General features: G+C 42.1%; 1 protein-coding gene across 4 annotated transcripts in view; it reads right to left on the reverse strand.

Annotated features, from left to right (window-relative positions):
* The window catches only part of MORC2 (MORC family CW-type zinc finger 2), a 60820-nt gene that overhangs the window by 35780 nt on the left and 1754 nt on the right, over positions 1-23286 (reverse strand). For 3 of the 4 annotated variants that reach the window (XR_004668567.3, XM_008964440.7, XM_003812046.8), the window contains exons 2-6: positions 14223-14276; positions 12351-12385; positions 5941-6009; positions 5309-5399; positions 1889-1997 (exon numbers count right to left, since the gene is read on the reverse strand). Coding sequence is in view for 3 of the 4 variants with exons in the window: in XM_008964440.7 (XP_008962688.2) it covers positions 1889-1997; positions 5309-5399; positions 5941-6009; positions 12351-12385; positions 14223-14276 (358 nt within the window). In the remaining variant the exon portion in view is untranslated. Of the gene's footprint in view, positions 1-1888; positions 1998-5308; positions 5400-5940; positions 6010-12350; positions 12386-14222; positions 14277-22653; positions 22673-23286 lie in introns of those variants that run through there. The other variant, XM_063603398.1, reaches the window with a different exon arrangement.

Here is a 23286-nt window from a genome sequence, read left to right on the forward strand (position 1 = left end):
CCCTCTGGCCCCCTTCTCCTCTCCCCGACCTTTAGGTATTGGCATGCTCTAGGTCCCAGATCCTCTTCTCACTCTATTCTCTCCATTAGGTGACCTCGTTTGCTACCAAGAATGCTGAAGCCCCCAGACTTCCCCCAAACGCCAGACCCAGACTTCACTTTGCATGTCCAGAAGAAACTTACACTCTTCTCCTCCATACTTCCCCTCTTCATTCTTCCCAATTCCAGAGACCCCACTCCCCAACTGCCACAGCAGAACCTATGAGTCATCCATGACTCCCCCGCTTCGCTTTCGCCTTCTACTAATCAATCAATCACCAAATCTGTGGGTCCCACATCCTAAAGAGATGGAAACTCCATGTATTTCTCTCACCTCCCTTGGGCGAGTACCGCCAAGCTACAGAGCCTGGGCCTCTCAACTGGAACACTCCAACACTCACCCTAACCTTTCCAACCCAATCACCACACAATCGCTACATGGACCTTCTTAAAAGAATCTGATACTGGCACATCCTTGCTTAATAAAGCCCCACACATTCATCAAGGCCCCGAGGTCAAGCCTAACCTGGCCCTCTCTGATCTCCAAAGGCCACCACCTTTCTCCAGGTGGCCCTGCAGCCAAGTCCCCTCCCACAGCCCTCAGGGCCTTAAGCAGGCTGCTTCTACTGACTTCTATACCCTCCTGTCACCATCCTCAGTCCTGTATCAGGAAACATTCCTGAAAACCCCAACCAAGGCTATATTTTCCTATCCTACTTCTCCTAGAAGCCTGCTCTTTCCAGCTGCCACGCTTCTCTCACTCAAGTATGCAGAATGAACTCACATACCACACCAAAAAGGCAAACAAACCCACTGGCTTGCTATGTAATGATGGAAGGCCTACCATTCCCTACCTGAACAAGTTTGCTATGATTAAGGCTCAGATCTAAACAGAACCAGAACAAATTTAATCACAGCTAATCAACACAGATGAATTAAATTGTAAGTCTGAATTCAATTACCTGCTTCTGTGGAAGTTGCGGATTTCTTTCCACAGAACCTCTTAGCCCCCCTTCTTTCAAGCCCTGGCCTCCATGTCTTACATAGGAAAGGAGATAAGAGTCCAGTCTGAGGCTGGGTAGTCCACAGAGCTGCCCTGATCTCCCACAATGAGGGGGCATAGACCTCACCAGAAACAGCTCTGCAGACATCTGAGCCACAAGGAGAATTGGACAAATGTGTGTTTAGCTTACACAGTCAATTACTAAAATGATTTAAACTCAGAATATTCTGGATTCATTAGTCCTTCCTTCCAGCATAGCAGTAATCACTGGGGCTGTGTAGCAGCCACTCCCAAGATGAGACCCACAGCATCAGCTCTATTTTCCTGTTTTCCATACACTCACCTGCTTTACTACCTGCCCAGGCTCTCTCTAGGTATCTGAGTCATAGTTTCTGACATAGAGTAACACATTTCTTCAAAAGGAAAATGAGCTCATAGCACATTCCACAAAATCACCACCAAATAGGAAACACCATGATCAGGGAAGCCCAAAATACTCCCCCCAATAAAACAATGTTCCATGGTAACACTCCCCCCAAAATGGAATTCAAGTGGCAGATCTAGAGGAGCTGCAAATCCAACTCTTAATTCCTGCCACTTGACAGTCTCATTCTCGGAAACAGTTGTTCTCTGAAGTGCTCTGAGATTTTGCTTCCTCTCACATTAAAGTTATCTACCTTAACCCCTCAACCAATTCATCCAGCCAGCTAACTGCGTAACAATTAGGGGGAATGTGCTCCAATCCTGCAACCCCAAAGAGTCTAGCATTGCAAATAACCTACGAAAACCGCCTGGGCAGACTCAGGAAATGAGGACTGGTGATGCAGACCACGAGGATGGGACCTACTTCATCAATGCCTTCTTCCTCATGAAACGTGCGAGACAGGAAGAGGCAGGTCATGGTGTCTTCCTTCTTGGTGAACAGGATAAAATCCTTCCCAATGCGCATTGAGCCCCTGAAAAGGAAACGGAAATGGGTGTTATTCTCCCAGGAGTCAAAAGCTCATCTGCGAAAGAAATCAATCCACTCTGGACATGATTGAAAGTGCCGCTGGAGGGCTCTCCTAAAGGCCCCCCCAGGTCCCAGGACTGTGTGCTGAGTTCCACAGCCCTTGTTCCCTCTCCATCCCCCAACACTCCTTCCTCTGCTTTTCCACAGGCCTGTAACTCCTTAGTCTTTACTTACAACGTTCTCAACCACACCATACAGGGTTCTCTCACCACCCTTCTAAGGGGGGCTCATGGCAGACCACCAGCCCCAGGTTAGTCTCACTCCCCCCACAACGCTGAAGAGTAACCCTGCTGTCTTTGAGCTCTTGGTTCATCCCAGCCGCATGAGAGGTGCTGTGCCCTCTGACTGTACCACCATCAGACTTTAGTAGCTGGTACCCTCAACACGTCATCTTCCATGCTGACCACCCCCAGTTCCCACCGTGTCCTTCCTCAGCTGACACAAACTCCCCTCCATTGATGAAACGGCAGCAGCACTGTTAAGTGAAAAGCCCAGTGCCTATACTCACAAGCCCGAAAAAACATCAGTATGAACCCAAGGCGCAGTAATACAGAGGGGCTAATAAAATATAATTCTTGACCACAGGATTCAAGGATGCCTGTAATTAGCTCATGTCCAATAACTGCAGCCATCTCCTGTCCCAGAAGTGTTTTGCCACCTCAAGCTCATTATGACACAGGCAGCTCCCTGCTTTTGGATGCAACTGGTTTCTGGGAACTGTGCCTTGAGGCTGATTTCCAAAAGGCAAAAGTCTGAATGGATTCAACTGCTTCCTTCCTCTGTTTGGCCACGTTAAGCCGGCTAAGAAGCAGGCAGGGACAGGCCTTTCCAGGCAACGCAGGGCAGGGCAGGGCAGGGCAGACGTGTGAAGCACCAGCAGGGGGACCGCCCTCTGAACAATGGGGCTGTTCAGCTCCTTTCTTCCAGCAGCTTCTGGAGCTTTATGGCTATTATCTCATTAGTCTTTATAACACCCCAGGGAGATGATGGAGATGGAAAGCCTCATTACTCTCTTCTGTGTACCAATACAAACCAGACTGGCATGCCAAGCACACAAATGAATGTCATGCCCCATTTCCCCAAACACTCAGGAAAACTCCCAGGACACTATTCAAAGATACCCTGGGGGCTGCCAAGTCCTCGTTCTCCTCCTCCAGTACCCAAAGTGCTGGCAATGCTCCTTGCCCTGACAATTTCACACACCACCTCCTCCTCCTTCCCTAAAGCGTATGGGGAGCAAGTAAGGCACGTTATCTTGCCTTCTGTCAAAGCATGCCCTTGCCCTAACTTGGCAAAAACTCTCACTTTGTGCCTCTATCTTCCTTCTGTCTTTGATTCTGACTTTAGCCTTTGAATAGCAAAAGCCCCAAATATCACTTCTCTACTGGCTTCCTTGCTTCTCAGCCCTATTCTCCCCACAAATCACTTTCTCCTGAAACTTATTCAACTTCTGAATTGGTTTCAAGATGATTTTACTGTCTACTCTGAACACTAGATGGCTCCATCTCAATGGGACCTTCACAAAAGTCTTCCACTGAAATACGCTAATAACACTCTCAACTTCTATACGCTTTCCTTCCCAGTCTGCTAACCACTTTCAGAGTCACATTTCATTTGCTTCTGAACCTCACTCTACAAATGTCAGAGATTAGAACCCCATTTTCTAGAGTAAGAAACAGACATTCAGGGAGGTGAAATGGCTTGCCTGAGGTCATTAAGAAACAGACATTCAGAGAGGTGAAATGGCTTGCCTGAGGCCACAGAACTGACAGAACCAGGTAGGAGGAGGCTGATCTACAATCTAGATGAAAAGTCAGGGCTTCCCCTGATTCTAGGAGACTTCAGGTTTGGGGGATTTAGATAACCTGCATCAGAATCATATGATTACAGGTGATTCATTTCATCTGTGAAAAACACATTCCTAGCCCCTACCCAGATCCACTGAATCAGGCCAGCAATCTGCCATGGAAACATCAAAGGAGGAGAAATAAAGGCAGAAACCAGGCTCTCACAGCAATGATAGCATGTAATTCTTAACCTACTTGGTATGCATTATCATCTCAATTTACAAAGGAGGAAGCTGAGGCTTAGAGACGTAGTAGCGGAAGTGAGATTTGAACCTTAGCTTGTCATTTAAGTGAAATGCACAGCAGCTCCATTTTGCAGTCAGAAAGACCTGGTTCCTACCCTAGCGCTCTACACATAGGCATTTTTAATGCCTTTGGGAAAGTAACTTCACCCTTATAAACCTCAATTTCTTCATCTGAAAATAATAGTACCTACAACCTCACAGGGCTATCATGAGGATTAAATGAGATCGTTCGTGTGCCTGGCACATGGTAAGTGTCTGTTATTACCATTTGGTTCCTGCCCTGAAAGACAAATCACAAAGTCCGGATACCAGGTCCTGATTTCTTCGGAAGTACTCTCTTTCTTCTCCATACACCCAAAGCACAACTGCACACAAGGCCCAACTGATGCTGCTGACTGATCAAACCACCACCCTCCCTCAAACAAAACAACACGTTTCCACGACAAGACTGGAAACGTGACTCACAATTCCATTTGCACAAACTCCAATTCCACTAAATCTTATTCCATCCAAAGGTATGTACAGCTGGAAGTGAGCATTTCAGAAATAGAAACCTTTCTCTTGGGGCTTCACTCAAAACCAGAACAACACATTCCAAACACTAACCAACTGGGAACTAAGGCTAAGAAAAAGTCCCATGGGATTTGAAGACATTAGGTAGGTCCCTGCTATAAGGGCCTTGCAGTACATTCAGCATCCTCTGGGACGGAGGGCTCACATCTCTCTTCCTTACCCTGGATCCCCAGTGCCTGGCACAAAGCATGACATGCAGCAGGTGCTCAGGGAACACTGCTGCACAGTAAGGCGACCCCTTCATCATCTCAGATACATCCCAACACCACAAGAGAATCACTCACATCCTTGACTACAGGGTAAAAATAAAAATTTTCAACAGGAGAGGTGCAGTTCTAGAGCACTGTGCCAAGAGAAACGTACAGCCTCTCCTGCCCTGTTTTTGGATGTTCATACTTTTCAATCTGTGGAGTAAACTCAGCTGGGAACAGCTGGTAAGCTACTCCAAAAACCACCACTTTCTGACTTCTTCCAGTTCCAGAATTATAGTCAATAGAGGGACAAGGAGAAGGAAAGTTTTCATCCAAGAGGAGCAGGACAGCATTGCTGGATTTTGTTTGAGCCCTGTGACAAGCTTCTAATATACCTACGATTTTAACCCATTCCCGTACTGCCCAATCTGAGTAGACTCAGGTGTTCGCTTGGCCGACTTCCCAAACTGGATCACACTGGCAGCATCACCTGAAAGGGCAGACACAAGAGAAAGTGAAAAGTTTGCATTTCTTTCCCAGGGTCCTCAAAGTCAAAGGTCTGAGCCTTGTTAAATCCAAGCAGGGGTATGTATCTGCTGAAAACCTCTCTCCAAGGAAATTCACCACCATGAAGCACATGGAGGCACAGCTTTGCCTGGCCTGTTGGTACCTCTATCACTGTGACCTATGTTCTATTCCCAGAATGTGGTAAGACAGCTAGCAGAGGCATCTGTAGGTCCAGCTCGAGAATGTTGTGCAAGCTGATAAATACAACGCCAAGAGACAGGTAATCTGATTGACTTAAGATTGCCTTTCAGATCCTATCTCCCATGTTAGGACAAGACCTGGCAAATACATTAGTAGAATTAAGCCTGAGATGTTGCAACAGACTTCTTACTCCCCAGGTGGATCTTCTAGACATAACATTGGAGGCAACAGAAAAACAAGTTCACACAATAAGTATTTTGTAAAAATGGTTACATCGCACCCCCCCACCCCCCACCCCACAAAACAATAATCTCATCACTTACTTGAATCCATTCCTGCTCCATCATCCAAAAAGCAAAGCATAAATCCTCCTCGAAGGTCCTCTCGTCTTTCTGTAAAAGAAGCAGCTGCTATTACTGGGCCGTTACCCACCAGAGGGTAGCAACATGCCTATGATCAGAAGGCAGATCAATGTGAAGCTTGGTCCAAAAAGGTCAGGTCAAGCCTAAACTTTCTACGCTGGTGTGAATTAAACTTCAGGGTCCTTGAGGTTGCAAATTCCCATCCAAGGTTCTCCAATGTTTTCTAGATCATGACAAAGCTTGGGAGAACCTTTGAAGGCAGGAATATCTGGTCCAGCATCTAATCATACCCACTACCACTGAATATGCACATACCTCACACATATCTCAATCATCCTATCCTTCTGCTCGCTCCACCTGGATTACTATCACTTCTGCCCTATGCCATAGACCCCAAACACTAAAGTACTCCAACTACCACACACTGTACTTTATCAATACTGCTCAAACTCAACAGGATGCCTCCTTTGTGAATTAAGTCTGGGGTATCCTTCAAAGTGATGAAACCAGACATGGTATGGGCACAGCAGTGGAAGCTGCTATCTAAAAGATGAAGTACTGTGTCTATACATGACCATCCCCAGGCTGACTGGCATTCTGGGCTATCTGCATTTACTGTCATATCCCCTGCTAGCTATGGTCCTTGAAAGGGCTCCCCAACCCAATAGTGAGAAGGCACAAGGTACAACGTGGAGGTGCCTTGTTCCTAGCTGGACCTGCCTGATGGGAAGAAGGAATGGTCCTTTGACAATAAGATACACAGCAGCTGTGGTGGGGTTTCCTGGTGAACAGAAAAGGAACACAACAAACTATGGCTGCCATTCTAGTGAAAGAACCTCTTCTCTCAGCAGTTGTCTTCTGCAGCAGAAAGTGGTTAACTGAAAGTGGTTAACTGAAAGTGGTCTGGGTCCAAGCATGTCATGGTCAATGGAGAAGCGATTCCCAAATATGGAAACAGGCTATACTAGCTTCCAAGGTGCCTTTTGACCCAATGATGAGGACTAGGTGAGCAAAAGAGAAACCAGCCTTGGAATCAAGGAAGTTGGTAGACACGAAGAAGAGAAGGATGTAAGGCAGAGGTATAGGGAGGAGACTCACACAAGCCAAGCAAGCCAACTTCCCATATAGATGCTATTCAGTCTACTGACTGGCACAGGGATAAAGGTAGCATTTCTAAGAGGAAAGAGGTCTGTGTAAGGTATTACAAGGGCAAGCCCAAGGCTGCTCTGGAGCCTGGTCCCTGATGATTTTGGAATCTCCCCTGAGCTTCAGTTAACCAATTTTGTACAACTATCTAAGCTGAGAAATCTGTTTTAAATGCTCTTTGTCCTTTCTTCAGGCTAAAAATTCAAGTGAGTAGGGACTGCCCTCTGTTAAACAGACTTATTAATGTAAATTAAAATGCTATTTTTTTTTTTTTTGAAATGGAGTCTCACTCTGTCGCCCAGGCTGGAGTGCAACGGCGCAATCTCGGCTCACTGCAACCTCTGCCTCCCAGGTTCAAGCGATTCTCCTGCCTCAGCCTCCAGAGTAGCTTCCGTAAGGCTATAAACCACAGAGATTTTCAAGTACCACTCAGTGTTCAGGAAGCTGAACATTAATTACAAGTGCTTCTTGAAAGTACAAGGGTGAGGATCTTCCTGGAAGTACTATTGGTTAGATAAAATCTCTCCTGGTGGCAGTGCCTCTAATCAGAGTCTGGGAATCCAAATGAGACGTGGCAATCAAGAATAAGTACAATAAAAGTCCAAAAAGGCTTCAAAATTTCCATCTGGAGGAAGCCAAGTGTCATATGGAGACTGAAACTGGGTCAGGTACAGAGAATGGTAAAAGCAGCATTCTAAACCTAGCCAAGAGCCATTTGCTGTACACTACAGCCGCAAAATGTGCATGAAGACTCTGCTTTGGGATCTAGAAATTGATTCAAGCCAAGCACCTCTGAAAAGTCCCCAAGGACTACTGTCATTCTTTGGACACTGCCTAAGAAGTTACTTTCTAGGCTCTTGTGTTAGGACAGAACTCTTAGGCTGCTTTAGCACACAATCATCATTTAACAGTGGGGCTGGTATCCTTTTCTGGCTCAAGGACTTCATTTCAAAGCTTTTTCGTGTAGTTTAAAGGGTAAGAGATGACACTGGGGGGATCCTCCTGGCTACATAGTAACTTGGACAGCCTATAAATGGCTAGTAGTGTCTAGGTCCATGGTCACATGCAATACTGCCTCAGGGCCAAGAAAGACTAAGACAGCATTGACTTCTTCAACTTTGTAAACAGACAGTGTGGTCTCTTCACCTTGTTCAAATGCTTATGCCAATCACTTGTTTATTTAATGACTACTTAGTGATCAGCTCTTCTGTGCCTGGTTATGATGAGGACAAGAGCAGTGAACAGTACATATGGGATCACTGTCTTCATGGAGCTTACATCTAATGGATTCTACTGCCTACAGCAGATAAGCTAGGAAGTAAAGGACAGGAGGGTTTAAGCTGAAGGAAGCTTAGAAAAGTATTGGCTAGAGCAAAATGTAGTATGGGTAAGAATTATCCAAAGAGCTTGTGAAAATAGATTCTGGGCTCCCCCTGGATAGTCTGGGTACGTCTGAGGTGGGCATTCGCATTTCTAACAAGTTCCAAGATGATATTGACAACATCCGTGGATGGACCACCTTTTGAGAAGCACTAGAGCAAGCAAGAACTCGAAGGCATCCTTGCTCAAAACTATCTCCTCATATATTCCACCATAGAGATAGATTCCTATCACCTGATATTTAATCAGTCAACTGAGTGATATCTGAAGCCTCCAAAGATAAAAGAGGGGGAATTCTGGATAAAGAAGAGTCTAAGCAGCTGGGGGTTGTATGTTCCCCGCCTCCCATCACACATCTTGAAAGTAAGAGAAGGCAAAGCCGAACTGCCTGCTTTGCAGCTGTGCTTCATATCCTGGGAACAGCTCTGTAAGACTGTCAGAGCCAATCTGAAAGTCTGCACATCTCCCAAAATGGCCAAGTCTGGCTTCTCCAAGCCAGACATTCCTCATCTAACTCCCACTGGGAAGAATAAAGAAAGAAAGCAGGAAAAGACAAGAGATGTCAAATGGAGCTATACATCCAAAAGTCAAAGGTGATAAAATAATGGTGTCCCTAGGAGAGGCTGCAATAAAAAGACATCCAAGTTCTTCATCATACTCTGCAACCTGTTTGAGCAGTATTAATTGCAGTTTCATTTGCTCCAATTTTCCATGTGTTAATCATTGCCCTGGCATCACGAAAAGGATCTTTCTTCCAAGGAGGTGGCACTACCTACCCCAGAAGGTCAAGAAAGTCAACAAAAACAGTCTGCTTATGACAGGCATATTATGGTCTATAATAATAATCCAACTAATAATAATAAGCTTTGGGTAAATGAACACCTCTACACTTTGAGAGGCTGGCTCCTTTTTTGCCCTTTTTAGGTTTAAAAATGGTCTTTAAATGTGACTTTGTGGTGACTTCAAACTACATCTGATGTTTGGGAAGATTTCCAAGTCCAGTTATCAATCTAGTTTCAGAAGTGGAGATAAGAAAATACTTTCCCCCATGAACTAACAACAAGAACTTTATAGTATTAAGATTATTACTGGCCACGCGCATTGGCTCAGCCTGTAAGCCCAGCACTTTGGGGGGCCGAGGCAGTCAGATTACTTGAGCTCAGGAGTTTGAGACCAGCCTGGGCAACATGGTGAAAAAATATATAGACAAAAATTAACCAGGTATTGTGGTGTGTGCCTGTAGTCCCAGCTGCTCGGGAGGCTGAGGTAGGAGGATCACTTGAGCCCGAGAGGTGGAGGTTGCAGTGAGCCTAGATAGCACACTGCATTCCAGCCTGGGTGAAAAAAAAAAAAGATTCCACTGACTGATTTCTCCTGTTGAATGTGTTAACAAGGCCCTGTGGTAGAAAAGTGTAGGGTTACAGATCCCTTAGCCAAGAATCCCAATCTCCTGGTACTTGAAGTAAATCAAGTCTTTTTCCAAAATGCTATGGTGCTTAGTGCTTCTATCACACCATTTAATCCTTAACTGTCTTGACTGTTCCCTCAAGATCTAGTTATTGTTCTCTAATTATCCGTAGTGCATTAATTGTCTCTCCAATTAAAGACTAAACTCTTAAAGCAAAGACCCCCATCTCATCCTCTCTGGACATTTCCCAAAGCATAACAGGAGTTGTACTGAGCACGAAAGACACACTGGGTCCTTTTTCATTTAAATTGAAATCCAACTTCATTCTGAGTGTCAGGAACTAAATTTCCTTGCTGAAATTTACCCACCAAATGTAGTAGGAGAGAGCAGAGATGATCTTTTTTAAAAAACGTCTTCCAAGTAGACTTGACCGTTACGATTTGTACCTTCAACATCACTTGGAGAAGAAGCCCATTCTCTGCTTTAGCATCTGTGCATTGATTAAATAAGCCCTATTTTTCCAGCGGTAGCTGTTACCACTCCTGAGAAAGCACACTCAGATGTAAGATACATGCTTTGGCTTGGAAAGGCACCTCCATCTGGCCTGAGCATTCTTTTTTTTTTTTTTTTTTTGAGACGGAGCTTCGCTCTTGTTGCCCAGGCTGGAACGCAATGGTGCGATCTTGGCTCATGGCAACTTCCACCTCCTGGGTTTAAGCGATTCTCCTGCTTCAGCCTCCCGAGTAGCTGGGATTAGAGGCATGCACCACCACACTCGGCTAATTTTGTATTTTTAGTAGAGACAGGGTTTCTCCATGTTGGTCAGGCTGCTCTCAAACTCCCGACCTCAGGTGGTCCGCCTGCCTCGGCTTCCCAAAGTGTTGGGATTACAGGCGTGAGCCACCACACCCAGCCCTGGCCTGAGCATTTAGTAATCATCTTCTAACATTCTTTTCCTGTGTGCCCCTATTTCCTGTTACTTTCTTCTAGAGAGAAAAGAAGCCTTATTTTTACCACTTTGGCAGAGCCTTTTGAACAAAAGGCTTTCAGAATTGAAGCAGTACAGCTGACTTTTAGCTGCTCTGAGGATTTTCTTTGCTCCAAAGTATAGCAGACATGAGAAATTCATCAAATCTGGGGCAGATTCTTCATAATTATATGACATTAGTGGTTCTGAGAATTACTACTTAGTTGTGTGCTTGTTCCCATTCATCAAAAGGGTCCATGAAGAGGGGTTATTTCATTCCCATATAAACATATAGACTTCTCAGAACCTAGTCCATGCTACTCAAAATAACACCTCACACATTTCAGAGGATTTCAGAAAAGTCTGTCAGAAAAAAACACATCACACTAGTCGAATTGTATTTAAAAGCTGTCTTCCGGCCAGGTGTGGTGGCTCACGCCTGTAATCCCAGCACTTTGGGAGGCCGAGGCAGGCAGATCACCTGAGGTCAGGAGTTTGAGACCAGCCTGGCCGACATGGTGAAACCCCGTCACTACTAAAAATACAAAAAATTAGCCGGGTGTGGTGGTGGGCGCCTGTAATCCCAGCTACTTGGGAGTCTGAGGCAGAATTGCTTGGACCTGGGAGATGGAGGTTGCAGTGAGGCAAGATTGTGCCACTGCACTCCAGCCTGGGCGACAAGGTAAGACTCCGTCTCAAAAAAAAAAAAAAAAAAAAGCTGTCTTCCTCCATTCTGCTTTCAAATTTTTAGTATTCAAATGTCTAAAAAAGGTGCCAGTACAAATACCAGGCAGAAAGCAAACTATTAAAATTAATGAGTTAATTAATTAATTAAAAGGCCAATGACTGTTGCACTCACTCTAGGAAAAGGAGAAGATCTTACTACAAAACAGCAGAGCCAAATAAGCAAAACGAAATAGGATGTTGACAGGTGTAAATTCCAAGCCAAGCAGCCTTCCTTCCTGACACCTCTGAGAACAACTCAGCAAACCTCAGAGCCAATCCAGTTACTGCTATTTTCTGCAACTGATACCAGCAATTCTCCAAGTTGAATTGCTAGTTGAACTCTAGTGCTCACCAAGAGTTCAAAACAAAGTGGCCTCCAACAAGATCTCTCCTTGGCTGCAGGTACCACAAACCTCGTTCACCTATTAACTCCTACCAGTAAAATAACTTGGTCATTTCACTCTCTACTGTTCCACTCCATCACTTCCATAACTCTACTGGTAGCTATTTACATAGATTTGGATACCTTGTGTTAGTTTCTTGAAACCAATATTCTTGGTTTCTATGCCTGACCAGAGCTGACCATACCTGACTACGGCTGCCCCTTTTCTACCTATGACCTGGAATAATCATGCCATCTTCCCAGGCTCCCGAATCCAGTTATTTCCCACTCAATTCTTCTTAGGCACAGTAATAAATGCATTAAGATAAACTAGACATTAGAAGGACTAAAGCCTGACTTACCTGCATAAATATCTATTCTGGTGGCATCAGCATCTCTGCAAAGTTAAAAGAAAAGAACCATGTGAATTAATATGAAATATCAACCTCAAAATGCATAGTGATTTGAGTAGAATGCAGAGTATTTTGAGTCTGTTTTCAGGAAGCCATACAGAAATTCTATAGACATTTAGAATTTTTTTTACTTTTATACTTGACAACACAATTTTCTTTATGTGTCTTTAAAACATTTCTGAAGCCCCAAATTATTGAAGATAATCACATGACATGGGGCCTGGATATTTTTTTTTAATCCTGATTTTGTGGTAAAAACGTCTATAGGATAAGCAAGAATATTTCCCTTTATACCCTAAGAAATGATTCAAATATGTTTTTCTCACTCATTTGATTGCAATCATAAAAAGATGTTCCAATAGCTTGTCCATTTTTTCTTCTCGTCAATATTTTAAGAAAAAAGGAAAACAATAATCTCCCACAAAACCTGTGAAAAATCACTTCTCATGGTATACACACTGCAGTCAGCAGACTGATTCCTGAGCCCATAATCTTAACCTCCCTAATCCTGAAAGGAAGTTGGGATACCCCTGCCCCATTAGACTCCAACCATTGGCTGAAAGCATACAGATTCAGTTATCAATGAAGACTTCCATAAAGGCTCAGAAGTAATTTAGTCCAATTCTGCCAACTGCAAAGAAAATGAAACCGTTTCATTGGTTTTACATGCAAAAAATCCACACAGCTCTACATATACCTATTCTCAAATATCTAAAACATTTTCAAATATGAGAGATACTGGCAAAATGTATACACAAGTAGGAATACATACTCCTAAGGATCTCTATTTTACCATATGATACACAAAAAAAGCAGCCTGCCACCGCACATCATGGTCTCACTAAATTAACAAGTGGCAAATTCAAACATAGTTCCATTAACCTACAACACTTTTTAATTGAATGGAAAAATGATGAGTCAACCAGGATTGAAACAAAACAGGAGTTTTCTGGTTAAACAACTAGCACACTTCCATGAGCAGTCCAGCTAATAACAATAACAAAAGTAATTAGAATAAGTTTATTGTATACACAGAGGTAAAGAGGAAATTATCAGCGAGCACATTAACTGGAGATCTGTTTGAAAGTACTTCCGCTGTCAATTTTCATCCTCCTCTTCCTTCATTAGTCATCAAAACCTAGTCAGTAAATGTGTCTGAATTTTATGTTTGCATTCAGGAATAAGACTGAAACACTATTTTCCTAATTATAAACAGAATCTTGATATGGACTTGGATTTACATCAGAACTAACCTTCTATTCAGTCTTACACAGTAACATTTACATGTTTCTATCACTAAGAACTCAGTATAAGACAGTGCTGACCAACGATTCCTTCCAAGCACAGCTGCTAACAATGAAAGACACTGTGATCATTTAGTTATCTGACAAATATAGAATTTGAGAAGACATAGAACTTTGGCATAGTTTTAAAGACATTAGATGGTGTACTATCCTGCTAGCGCAAATTAAATCAGAGCCTGCCTGTCCCATTAATATGATTCCTAAGTGTCTATCTTAATTCCCTGCATTTTACTACAATTATCTTGCTCTAATACACAAGGGAAGTGGTTTTGGAGGTGATAACTCACTATTTTTAGGCTAGAACACAAAGAACGATTAGTGAATTTAAGTAAGAAAGTGGAAGTCATCAACTAATGTGCTATTAAAAATATTATTTTTAGTAAGAGGCCTCCTAGGAGTTACAGAATGTCTACATTCTACAGAAATGTCTTCCTCTCAAGTCTTCAGAGAGCAAAGGTCACAGCTACCTAAAGTGTTTCCACTTCAAGCACAGATTGTATGCCTGAAGACTACATACCTTGCATTATCAACCAGTTCAGCAAGAGCACCAAACAAGAATTCGTGAGTGGTTCTGAAATGATAAATACTAAAAGTCAGCAAAAGAATTACTGAAGTTATAATTCCTAATAAAAAGCCACGGTTATAAAATATTTAAGTTTTTTGAAAAAAATCTTAAAACCACCATTTGCATTGTTGATTTCTACTACTCAAGGCTTTCCAGAGCTCCCCAATTCCCCTCAATTGTTAATCTTTAACAAGTCCTGCCATCTATTCAGAAATGATTATTCTTCCTATTTTGAGTTGGGAAACCCACCCTGAAGCATTGAAAGAGTCCTATGTGTAGTAACTGCTAAAAGTGTTTTTCACTATTCATATCCTGCCTAGAAAAATGCCTGTATATTTTATTTTTCATTGCCTTAACCAGTGGTCAGTTTCTGCATATCTCAGAGCAAGAATTTTAAGGATATATCTTATGCATAAATATTGAATTTTGTTTTTTGTTTTTTCTTTGAGACAGGTTCTCATTCTTGTCACTCGGACTGGAGTATAGTAAGTTTTGAATAACATGGTAACTGTGTATTTACTCAACCCAAACTTTGAGCAGCCTCCCAGAAGAGATGACCACTGGTTCCCCTCCTTGAAGGGGTTAATTTTAACAGGGGCCCTAGGCTACCACACCAAGCAAGCTCTTGTCATCCTAGAAGGAATTGTTGGAAAAGGTCTTCGATTACTTTCTTTAATGGAGAGAAAGTTCTGGTTTTAGCCAAAATCTGAGAAAGTCATAAAATGAGTTATTCTCTTTACCTTCTCTTTCAAATGGGATATTTTTGCTTATAAATTACACAAAAGTGTATGAGTTTCCTTTCTTCACTGGTAGATGACGCACAAGTATTGGTAAAACAAAATACTAACAAGTTATACATTGAGCATGTGCAATTTACACTGTTTAATTTGTGCTCTTTTCCACAATAGTCCTCATGAGACATCAAATTAGGATGTGTCCACATAGAACCACCTAAAAAAAAAAACACTTGACTTTTGATTAAATACAAAATTAACCCACATAATACATGACCATCAATTTTTCAAAAATATCCATGTTACTCTGACTTTTTTGCATAGTTTCAGCCAAAGTAAAGAGTTTCAGCCAATTTTCAGTTAAAGTAAGAATTTTTAAATGAAATATATCAATAGTAAATAACCAGCATCTAGGATCTCTGATTGCTTACCATATTGCAAACAAAATGTAAAACATTTATTAAATAAATATCCATAACTAAACTCTCCAGGAATATTGTTTTTTCTTCCTCAAGTAACTCCACATTTTTACAAATGCAATTTTTTTGTTTTGTTTTGTTTCTGAGACAGAGTTTTGCTCTTGTCGCCCAGGCTGGAGTGCAATGGCACCATCTTGGCTCACTGCAACCTCCACCTCCTGGGTTCAAGTGATTCTCCTGCCTTGGCCTCCAGAATAGCTGGGATTACAGGCATGCGCCACCACACCAGGCTAATTTTGTATTTTTAGTAGAGAGGAGGTTTCACCATGTTGGCCAGGCTGGTCTCGAACTCCTGACCTCAGGTGATCTGCCTGCCTTGGACTCCCAAAGTGCTGAGATTACAGACCTGAGCCACCACACACGGCCTACAAATGCAAATTTTGAATTAAACTATCATTTGGTGGAATTATAGGAAGACCTTTCCCCCAACAAGATCAGTGAATATATATGCTGCTAATCCAAAGGCAGCACGACAAATATGTTATAACCAAAAGAAATTGTATCATCAATTTACCTAGGAAATAGAGTTCAAATTCTTCTGGATAAAATCTAAATAATTATGCTACAGGGAAAAGACAGATTTATTTATTTATTTATTTATTTTGAGACGGAGTTTTTCCTCTTGTTGCCCAGGCTGGAGTGCAATGGCACAATCTCCGCTCACTGCAACCTCCGCCTCCCGGGTTCAAGCGATTCTCCTGCCTCAGCCTCCTGAGTAGCTGGTATTACAAGCATAGGCCACCATGCCCAGCTAATTTTTTTGTATTTTTAGTAGAGACGGGGTTTCTCCATGTTGGTCAGGCTGGTCTTGAACTCCCAACCTCAGGTGATCCGCCCGCCTCGGCCTCCCAAAGTGCTGGGATTATACAGCCATGAGCCGCCACACCCGGCTGGAAAAAGACAGATTTCTAAAAAAAAAAAAAAAGTCCATAAAACAGCCATATTTTGTTGTTGTTGTTGTTTTGTTTTTTTGTTTTGAGACAGAGTCTCACTGCGTCGCCCAGGCTGGAGTGCAAGCGGCGCAATCTCGGCTCACTGCAACCTCTGCCTCCAGGGTTCAAGCGATTCTTCTGCCTCAGCCTCCCGAGTAGCTGGGATTACAGGCGCCTGCCACTATGCCCAGCTAATTTTTTTAAAATATTTTTAGTAGAGACAGGGTTTCACCAAGTTGGTCAGGCTGCTCTTGAACTCCTGACCTCAGGTGATCCAGCCACCTCAGCCTCCCAAAGTGCTGGAATTACAGGCGTGAGCCACCATGCCCGGCCCATATGTTTAATTACTAAAAATATCTGTCTTGTGCCCCCTCAGTAAAAATTTAAAAAAAAATTTAAAGAACAAAAAATATTTGTCTCTAGAATTATCACTTTAAATTCTTCAAATTACCAACTAAATAAACAAAAAGTATTCTGTAAACTACCCCACTAACTAGGAAGAAATAAGCTTAAAAATTAAGGTGACTTGCCAAAGGTAATGTTGGTTAAAAGTGAATCTAACATTTGTTCTCAAACTTTCAACCAGTCATTTTCCTATCAAACATATAAGTGACTTAGAAACTTACAAAGTGAATTCATTTTATATACCCTAAATATTTTTAATTTTGAGGATCGTTATATAGAAATATAAAATGACCAATTTTATCCCAATTCTTCTCATTTCAACATGAGTTTGTACTTTTAACGTAAATCAAGGAATCTCAAAAATAGAGCTACCAGAAAAAAACAAGAGCACAACCATAGTAAGTATGAGACCACATCTTGCATCAGAATGTACTAACTTCGGAATAAATAATAAAGTTTCCAGTCTTTGGTAGTGAGAATGGTCAATCGGAATATTCTGGAAAACTAATTTTGACACACTCTGCCATTAGGACAAGAAAACCAAAACAGAAATTGCAACTGCTTCTTAGCAATACATATTTTCCGATAGCATCCCACAAGAATGAGAAATTTAGAATGCAATAAGCAGATCTCCAAAGGGCAAGCACAAAGCACCTGCCACACAGTGCTTAGAAATGTGCCTTGCGTGGTGGCTCACGCCTATAATCCCAGCACTTTGGGAGGCCGAGGTGGGTGGATCGCTTGAGCTCAGGAGTTTGAGACCAGCCTGGCCAACATGTTGAAACCCTGACTCTACTAAAAATACAAAAAAAGTAGTCAGGCATGGTGGCGGACACCTATAATCCTAGTTACTTGGGAGGCTGAGGCAGGAGAATTGCTTGAACCCGGGAGGTGGAGGTTGCATGCGGTGAGCCGACATTGTGAGATCGCGCCACTGTACTCCAGCCTGGACAAGAGCAAAACTCCACCTCAAAAAAATAAAAAAGAAAGAAAGAAAGAAAGAAAGAAATGTGCCTTGCATATTTAGAAATTTGAAAAAATTCTAAATGGGCAGGGTGCAGTGGCTCACACCTGTAATCCTGGCACTTTGGGAAGCCCAGGCCAGCAGATGCCTTGAGCCCAGGAATTTGAAATCAGCCTGGGCAACATGGCAAAACCCCCGTCTCTACAAAAAGTAGAGAAATAAAAATAAATTATTATTTATAATAAATAAATAAGCCAGGTGTGGTGGTGTACACCTGTAGTTCCAGCTACTTGAAAGGCTGAGGTGGGAGGATGGCCTGAGCCTAAGAAGCGAGGGTTGCAGTGAGCCAAGACTGCGCCACGGCACACCAACCTGGCTGAACGAGCCAGACCCTGTCTCAAAAAAAAAAAAAAACTAAATGGTCTTTGTTGTTCCACACAGTCTCAATGCTGTTCCATGCATACATACATATTTCAGATAAGCTAACAGTAGCCTTTACAATGTAGCCAAAGGGTACTTTTGTGATGGCAGTACATATCATAAAAGAAGCCTTTTGTGACCACTGTTGGTAAAGTCAGAGATAATACTCAGAATCTCTTCCAGACCTCCAACTGATTAAAGATAGATCTTCCAGATGCTAAAATCAAGAGTTCTAAATATTTCTTAAAATCATAAGAATCAAAATTATACCAACTGCACAAATTCTTTTTTCCCAAATAATATTCCAAGAGTACACTCATTGCTAGCTAGCATTTGGGATAGAATAAACATCAAAAGAAATTCTTTTTTTTTTTTTTTGATACAGAGTCTCGCTCTGTCACCCAGGCTGGAGTGCAGTGGCGCGATCGGCTCACTGCAAGCTCCGCCTCCCGGGTTCAGGCCATTCTCCTGTCTCAGCCTCCCGAATAGCTGGGACTACAGGCGCCCGCCGCCACGCCCAGATAATTTTTTTGTATTTTTAGTACAGATGGGGTTTCACCATGTTAACCAGGATGGTCTCAATCTCCTGACCTCGTGATCCACCCGCCTCGGCCTCCCAAAGTGCTGGGATAACAGGCGTGAGCCACAGCACCCGGCCTAGAAATTCTTTTCTTCACAGACCTAAACATCCTTTGCATGTGATCCAAGAAAGGTCAACTGGAAAAAGACAAAGATTTTTTGAAAATTCGTTCACTTTCAACTGATTATGGCTTTTTTTTTTTTTTTTGAGAGATGGAGTCTTGCTCTGTTGCCCCGGCTGGAGTGCAGCGGCATGATCTCAACTCATCGCAACCTCTGCCTCCCAGTTCAAGAGATTCTCCTGCCTCAGACTCCCGAGTAGCTGGGATTACAGGCACAAGCTACCATGCCTGGCTAATTTTTTCTATTTTTAATAGCGATGGGGCTTCACCATGTTGGCCAGGCTGGTCTGGAACTCCTGGCCTCAAGTGATCCGCCCACCTCGGCCTTCCAAAGTGCTGGGATTACAGGCATGAGCCAACCGCGCCTGGCTGATCACGGCTTTTATATCACTTGTGTCACAGTATAAATAGTTTGCAGCTTAGCATTTCCAGGGACAAATTCACGTGTAAATTAGCTTGTTATGTAAGGAAAATGGTCTCCCTATTTACATTCATCCTGAATGTAAACCAATAGATCATCCATAGGCCCATCACACAGTATACCTTCTGCTGAGTTCCTAGACGTGCTGACAATAGGTAATTGCCTTAATTGCTAGAAAATAAAGCTGAGAAATTCTAGAGCAACTATTTTACATTTAAATGGCTTTAATATATTTAAGATATGAGCCTGCTCAACAGGCTTAAAGTAATAAGTAATCTAAGTCTCTGAGTTGACAGGCTCCTCTACATTCACTTCACATACCCATAAAACTCAGAAATAGGGCTGGGCACGGTGGCTCACATCTGTAATCCCAGCACTTTGGGAGGCCGAGGCAGGCGGATGATGAGGTCAAGAGATCGAGTCTATCCTGGCTAACACGGTGAAACCCCATCTCTACTAAAAATACAAAAAATTACCCAGGCGTGGTGGCACGCGCCTGTAGTCCCAGCTACTTGGAAGGCTGAGGGAGGACAATCACTTGAACCTGGGAGGTGGAGGTTGCAGTGAGCCGAGATGGTGCCACTGCACTCCAGCCTGGGTGACAGAGCAAGACTCCATCCAAAACAAAAACAAAACAAAACAAAAAACCCAGAAATATATGCCCAAGATGTTAAGTGACTAAATGTGCCAACAAAAATAAATTGCAGACATCTTATATCTAAGCATCCTGCTCTATCAGACCACTTAGCAGTACTGCAAACAAAGTGACTTAATATACACATTTTATGCCAAAGGAACATCACTACCACCACTACATCTGAAGTAGCAGTCACAAAACCCACTACCAAAGAGAAGTAACAGCATAAAACTCCTTTTACTTAAAAACCCTAACATTTATCATCTCATACTAGCAACATCTGATGTTAAATTAGCTGAAGACTTTCAGGTTATCATGAGAATTTATTTCCCAGGCCTGCTGTAAACCTTAAAAAGCTGAAGTAACCAAGAGAATAACCATCAAAAGTTATCAAAGACCTGATACAAAAAAAGACAGATGTTCACTGTCTCCAAAAGATGCTCCAGAATTTCCTAAGAACTGATGTGCCTAATTACTAGCACCAAACAAGTTGCCACCACAGTGACCAACTTCTGGTTTATATAAACTATTATAGAGTAACACTCACCATTCACACAATGTTTACTGTGTACCACCGTATGAGCTAAGAACTTTACAAACATCATTTTACATAATCCTCGTAAAAACTGTCAGATTAGCCCCATTTTATAGTTGAAGAAACTGAGATTCAAGAAGTTGACCTGTCCAAGGACACAGCCAGGAAACACTCAAGTCCAGGTTTGGCTGGTTTGCAAGCTCACGGTCCTTTCACTGCACCACATTGATTTCCACACTTCTCATCTGGTCACTGCTTCTAAGTCTACATTTAATGAGAAGTAAGCAAAGGACCATTTATTTCCTAATTCGCAATACTCTAGATGTCAGACACCATGAAATGGTCTCATGTTCTTAAGATTTTAACAGAACAAAGGAGAAGACAGAGACAAATCTTCCCTTCTCTGAAGATGACTTATTGAACCACTTTACACACAGGTGGTTCATCTTCCATCTTTATGAGCTACAAGTCACATCATGTGAGAATTTTAAAATTTATTTTCTCTATAAATGAACTTCCAATCAGGTCACCACAATGTTTTAAAAATCTCCTGAAATTAGAAATAAAAAACTTATCTTGTTGGTTTAGGGTTTATACTTTCTTCTGGTAGGACTAATACATCAAAAAGGAGAACAACTTCTAAGGTCGAATTTGTGATCCAGGTAAGAAATTCCAGAGCTTCCAAAATGATACTCCAACCCTCAAATGTTCATGCAAGCAGGTGGTTCCAGTTCAACATGGGTAAGTCAAAGTCCCAGAAAATTCCCCAACAAATGACTTAACTGGTTTCTTTCCTTTCCTTGGCAGTGCCAGGTATCTATCAATAAGCTATAAAATAGCAAAGGGGGAAAAAGAAGGGAGAAATATCCCAGAGTCCTTAGAGATTCATTGAGATAAACTAAAATTGAAGACTTTTAAACTGTGAAGTAAACCCTTTGCTTTATAGACAAGCAAATAGGCTCTTGAAGGTAAAACTGACTACAGTAGGCACTGCCTAATGGTTAAAAGCACCAACTACTGTGGCCAGATAAATCCCACTGTCTTAAATCTTGGCACCGTTTAAGTCTGCCACTTGGCAGCTATATAGCCATTACCATGTAATTTAATCTCTTTGAACCTCAGTTTCCTCAAATGCAAAATAGGAATAATCCTTATCCCAAAGGCTTCCTGTAAAGATTGCTTTGGACAATGTTTAAAATAGTGACTGACATGAAGCAATTAACTGTTGTTACTATTATTATCCCATAAAGTCTCTGGTGAAGCTGGAACAAGAACTGAAATTCTGAAGTCCAGTTCATGGTCTTCCAAGATTATCATAAAATCTGTAATTCCAGACTTGCCATCATTCCAAAATTCAGAGCTGAGATAACCATTTATCAAACAGTCATCCATGAACATTTAAGTGGCCTTCAACTGCTTGTTCTTAATATGGCAGTTCAAATATTAAAAAGGACACTAAAGTTTTTTCCCAAGGCTATGCTATCAACTAGCTGAATAATCACTAATCAGCAGCCTCACCCAAGTGTGTTTCAGGGTCATCATACTTAAGTGTGAGAATTCAGCCTAGGTGACTGCTACAGGCCGGCCATGGTGGCTCATGCCTGTAATCCCAGCACTTTGGGAGGCCAAGGTGGGTGCATCACCTGAAGTCAGGAGTTCGGGACCAGCCTGGCCAACATATAGTGAAACCCCGTCTCTCTAAAAAAATACAAAAATTAGCTGGGCGTGGTGGTGCATGCCTGTGGTCCCAGCTACTTGGGAAGCTGAGGCAGGAGAATCGTTTGAACCTGGGAGGTGAAGGTTGCAGTGAGCCAAGATTGCACCACCACACTCTAGCCTGAGCAACAGAGCAAGACTCCATCTCTCAAAAAAATAACAAACTTCCTAAAAAAAATAAAACCAGGCTTTCACCATTTGACAATTTGCTTCACTACTTGGCAAAATTTTATTCCCTTTAAAGGAAAAATAGCAGAAATATTACAGACATTATGATATCACAAACATGTTGTCTTCTCCATCAAAAGCTAAAAACCATTGTACTATTACTACATAATGGAAGTCTATACTCTCGACTCTGAAGTGGGTTCTTCAGAGACTGGACCATTCATGTAGCTGCTCATCTCCTCTCCAGGTACTAGAATGTTAGAACACTTACCTTCATCTCAAAAGTAACAGGTGAATGTATTAAAACACTAAAGTTTTGACTCTACTGGACAACCTCCAAGAGAGTGGGCATACGGATTAAACCGGAAACATTCCAGACCATGTTGGAGTGATCAGATTACTCCTTCATGAACTCAAGAACCATGAACACTGTATGTTTCTGTGGAAATTTTGGGGAAAGACTATCTAAATCGAGATATAAACAAGTTGCCGTTTCCTGTTTAGCATATACAAATAATATTAGATGTGAACAATTTGCCAGGAAGTTAATGCCAACTTCTGAAAAAATAAAAATTTTCTTCTTGAAAGTTGTCATTTAAATGTCTTCTGTTTTCTTGTTAGAAAGTAAACACTTGTTATAAACCTAACTGTTTAGGACGTTGTCACTACAGAGGGGAAACGGTTGATACTAAAATAGTCCAACATTTGGCGATCCAATAGAGCAGTATTTGTTGGATTCCTATAAACACTTGAATGAAACAACTCAACATATTGACTTCAAATAACTAAAGTTTGCATTTAGAAAATTTTGATCCAATAAACAAAAATCAGATTCTTCTGGATTAGCAACAAGTATTTCACTGATCTCAGTTCTTCAATACAGAGCTCAAGATATCCAGTGACA

The sequence above is a fragment of the Pan paniscus genome, chromosome 23 (assembly GCF_029289425.2).
Source record: "Pan paniscus chromosome 23, NHGRI_mPanPan1-v2.0_pri, whole genome shotgun sequence".
Lineage (NCBI taxonomy): Eukaryota > Metazoa > Chordata > Mammalia > Primates > Hominidae > Pan > Pan paniscus.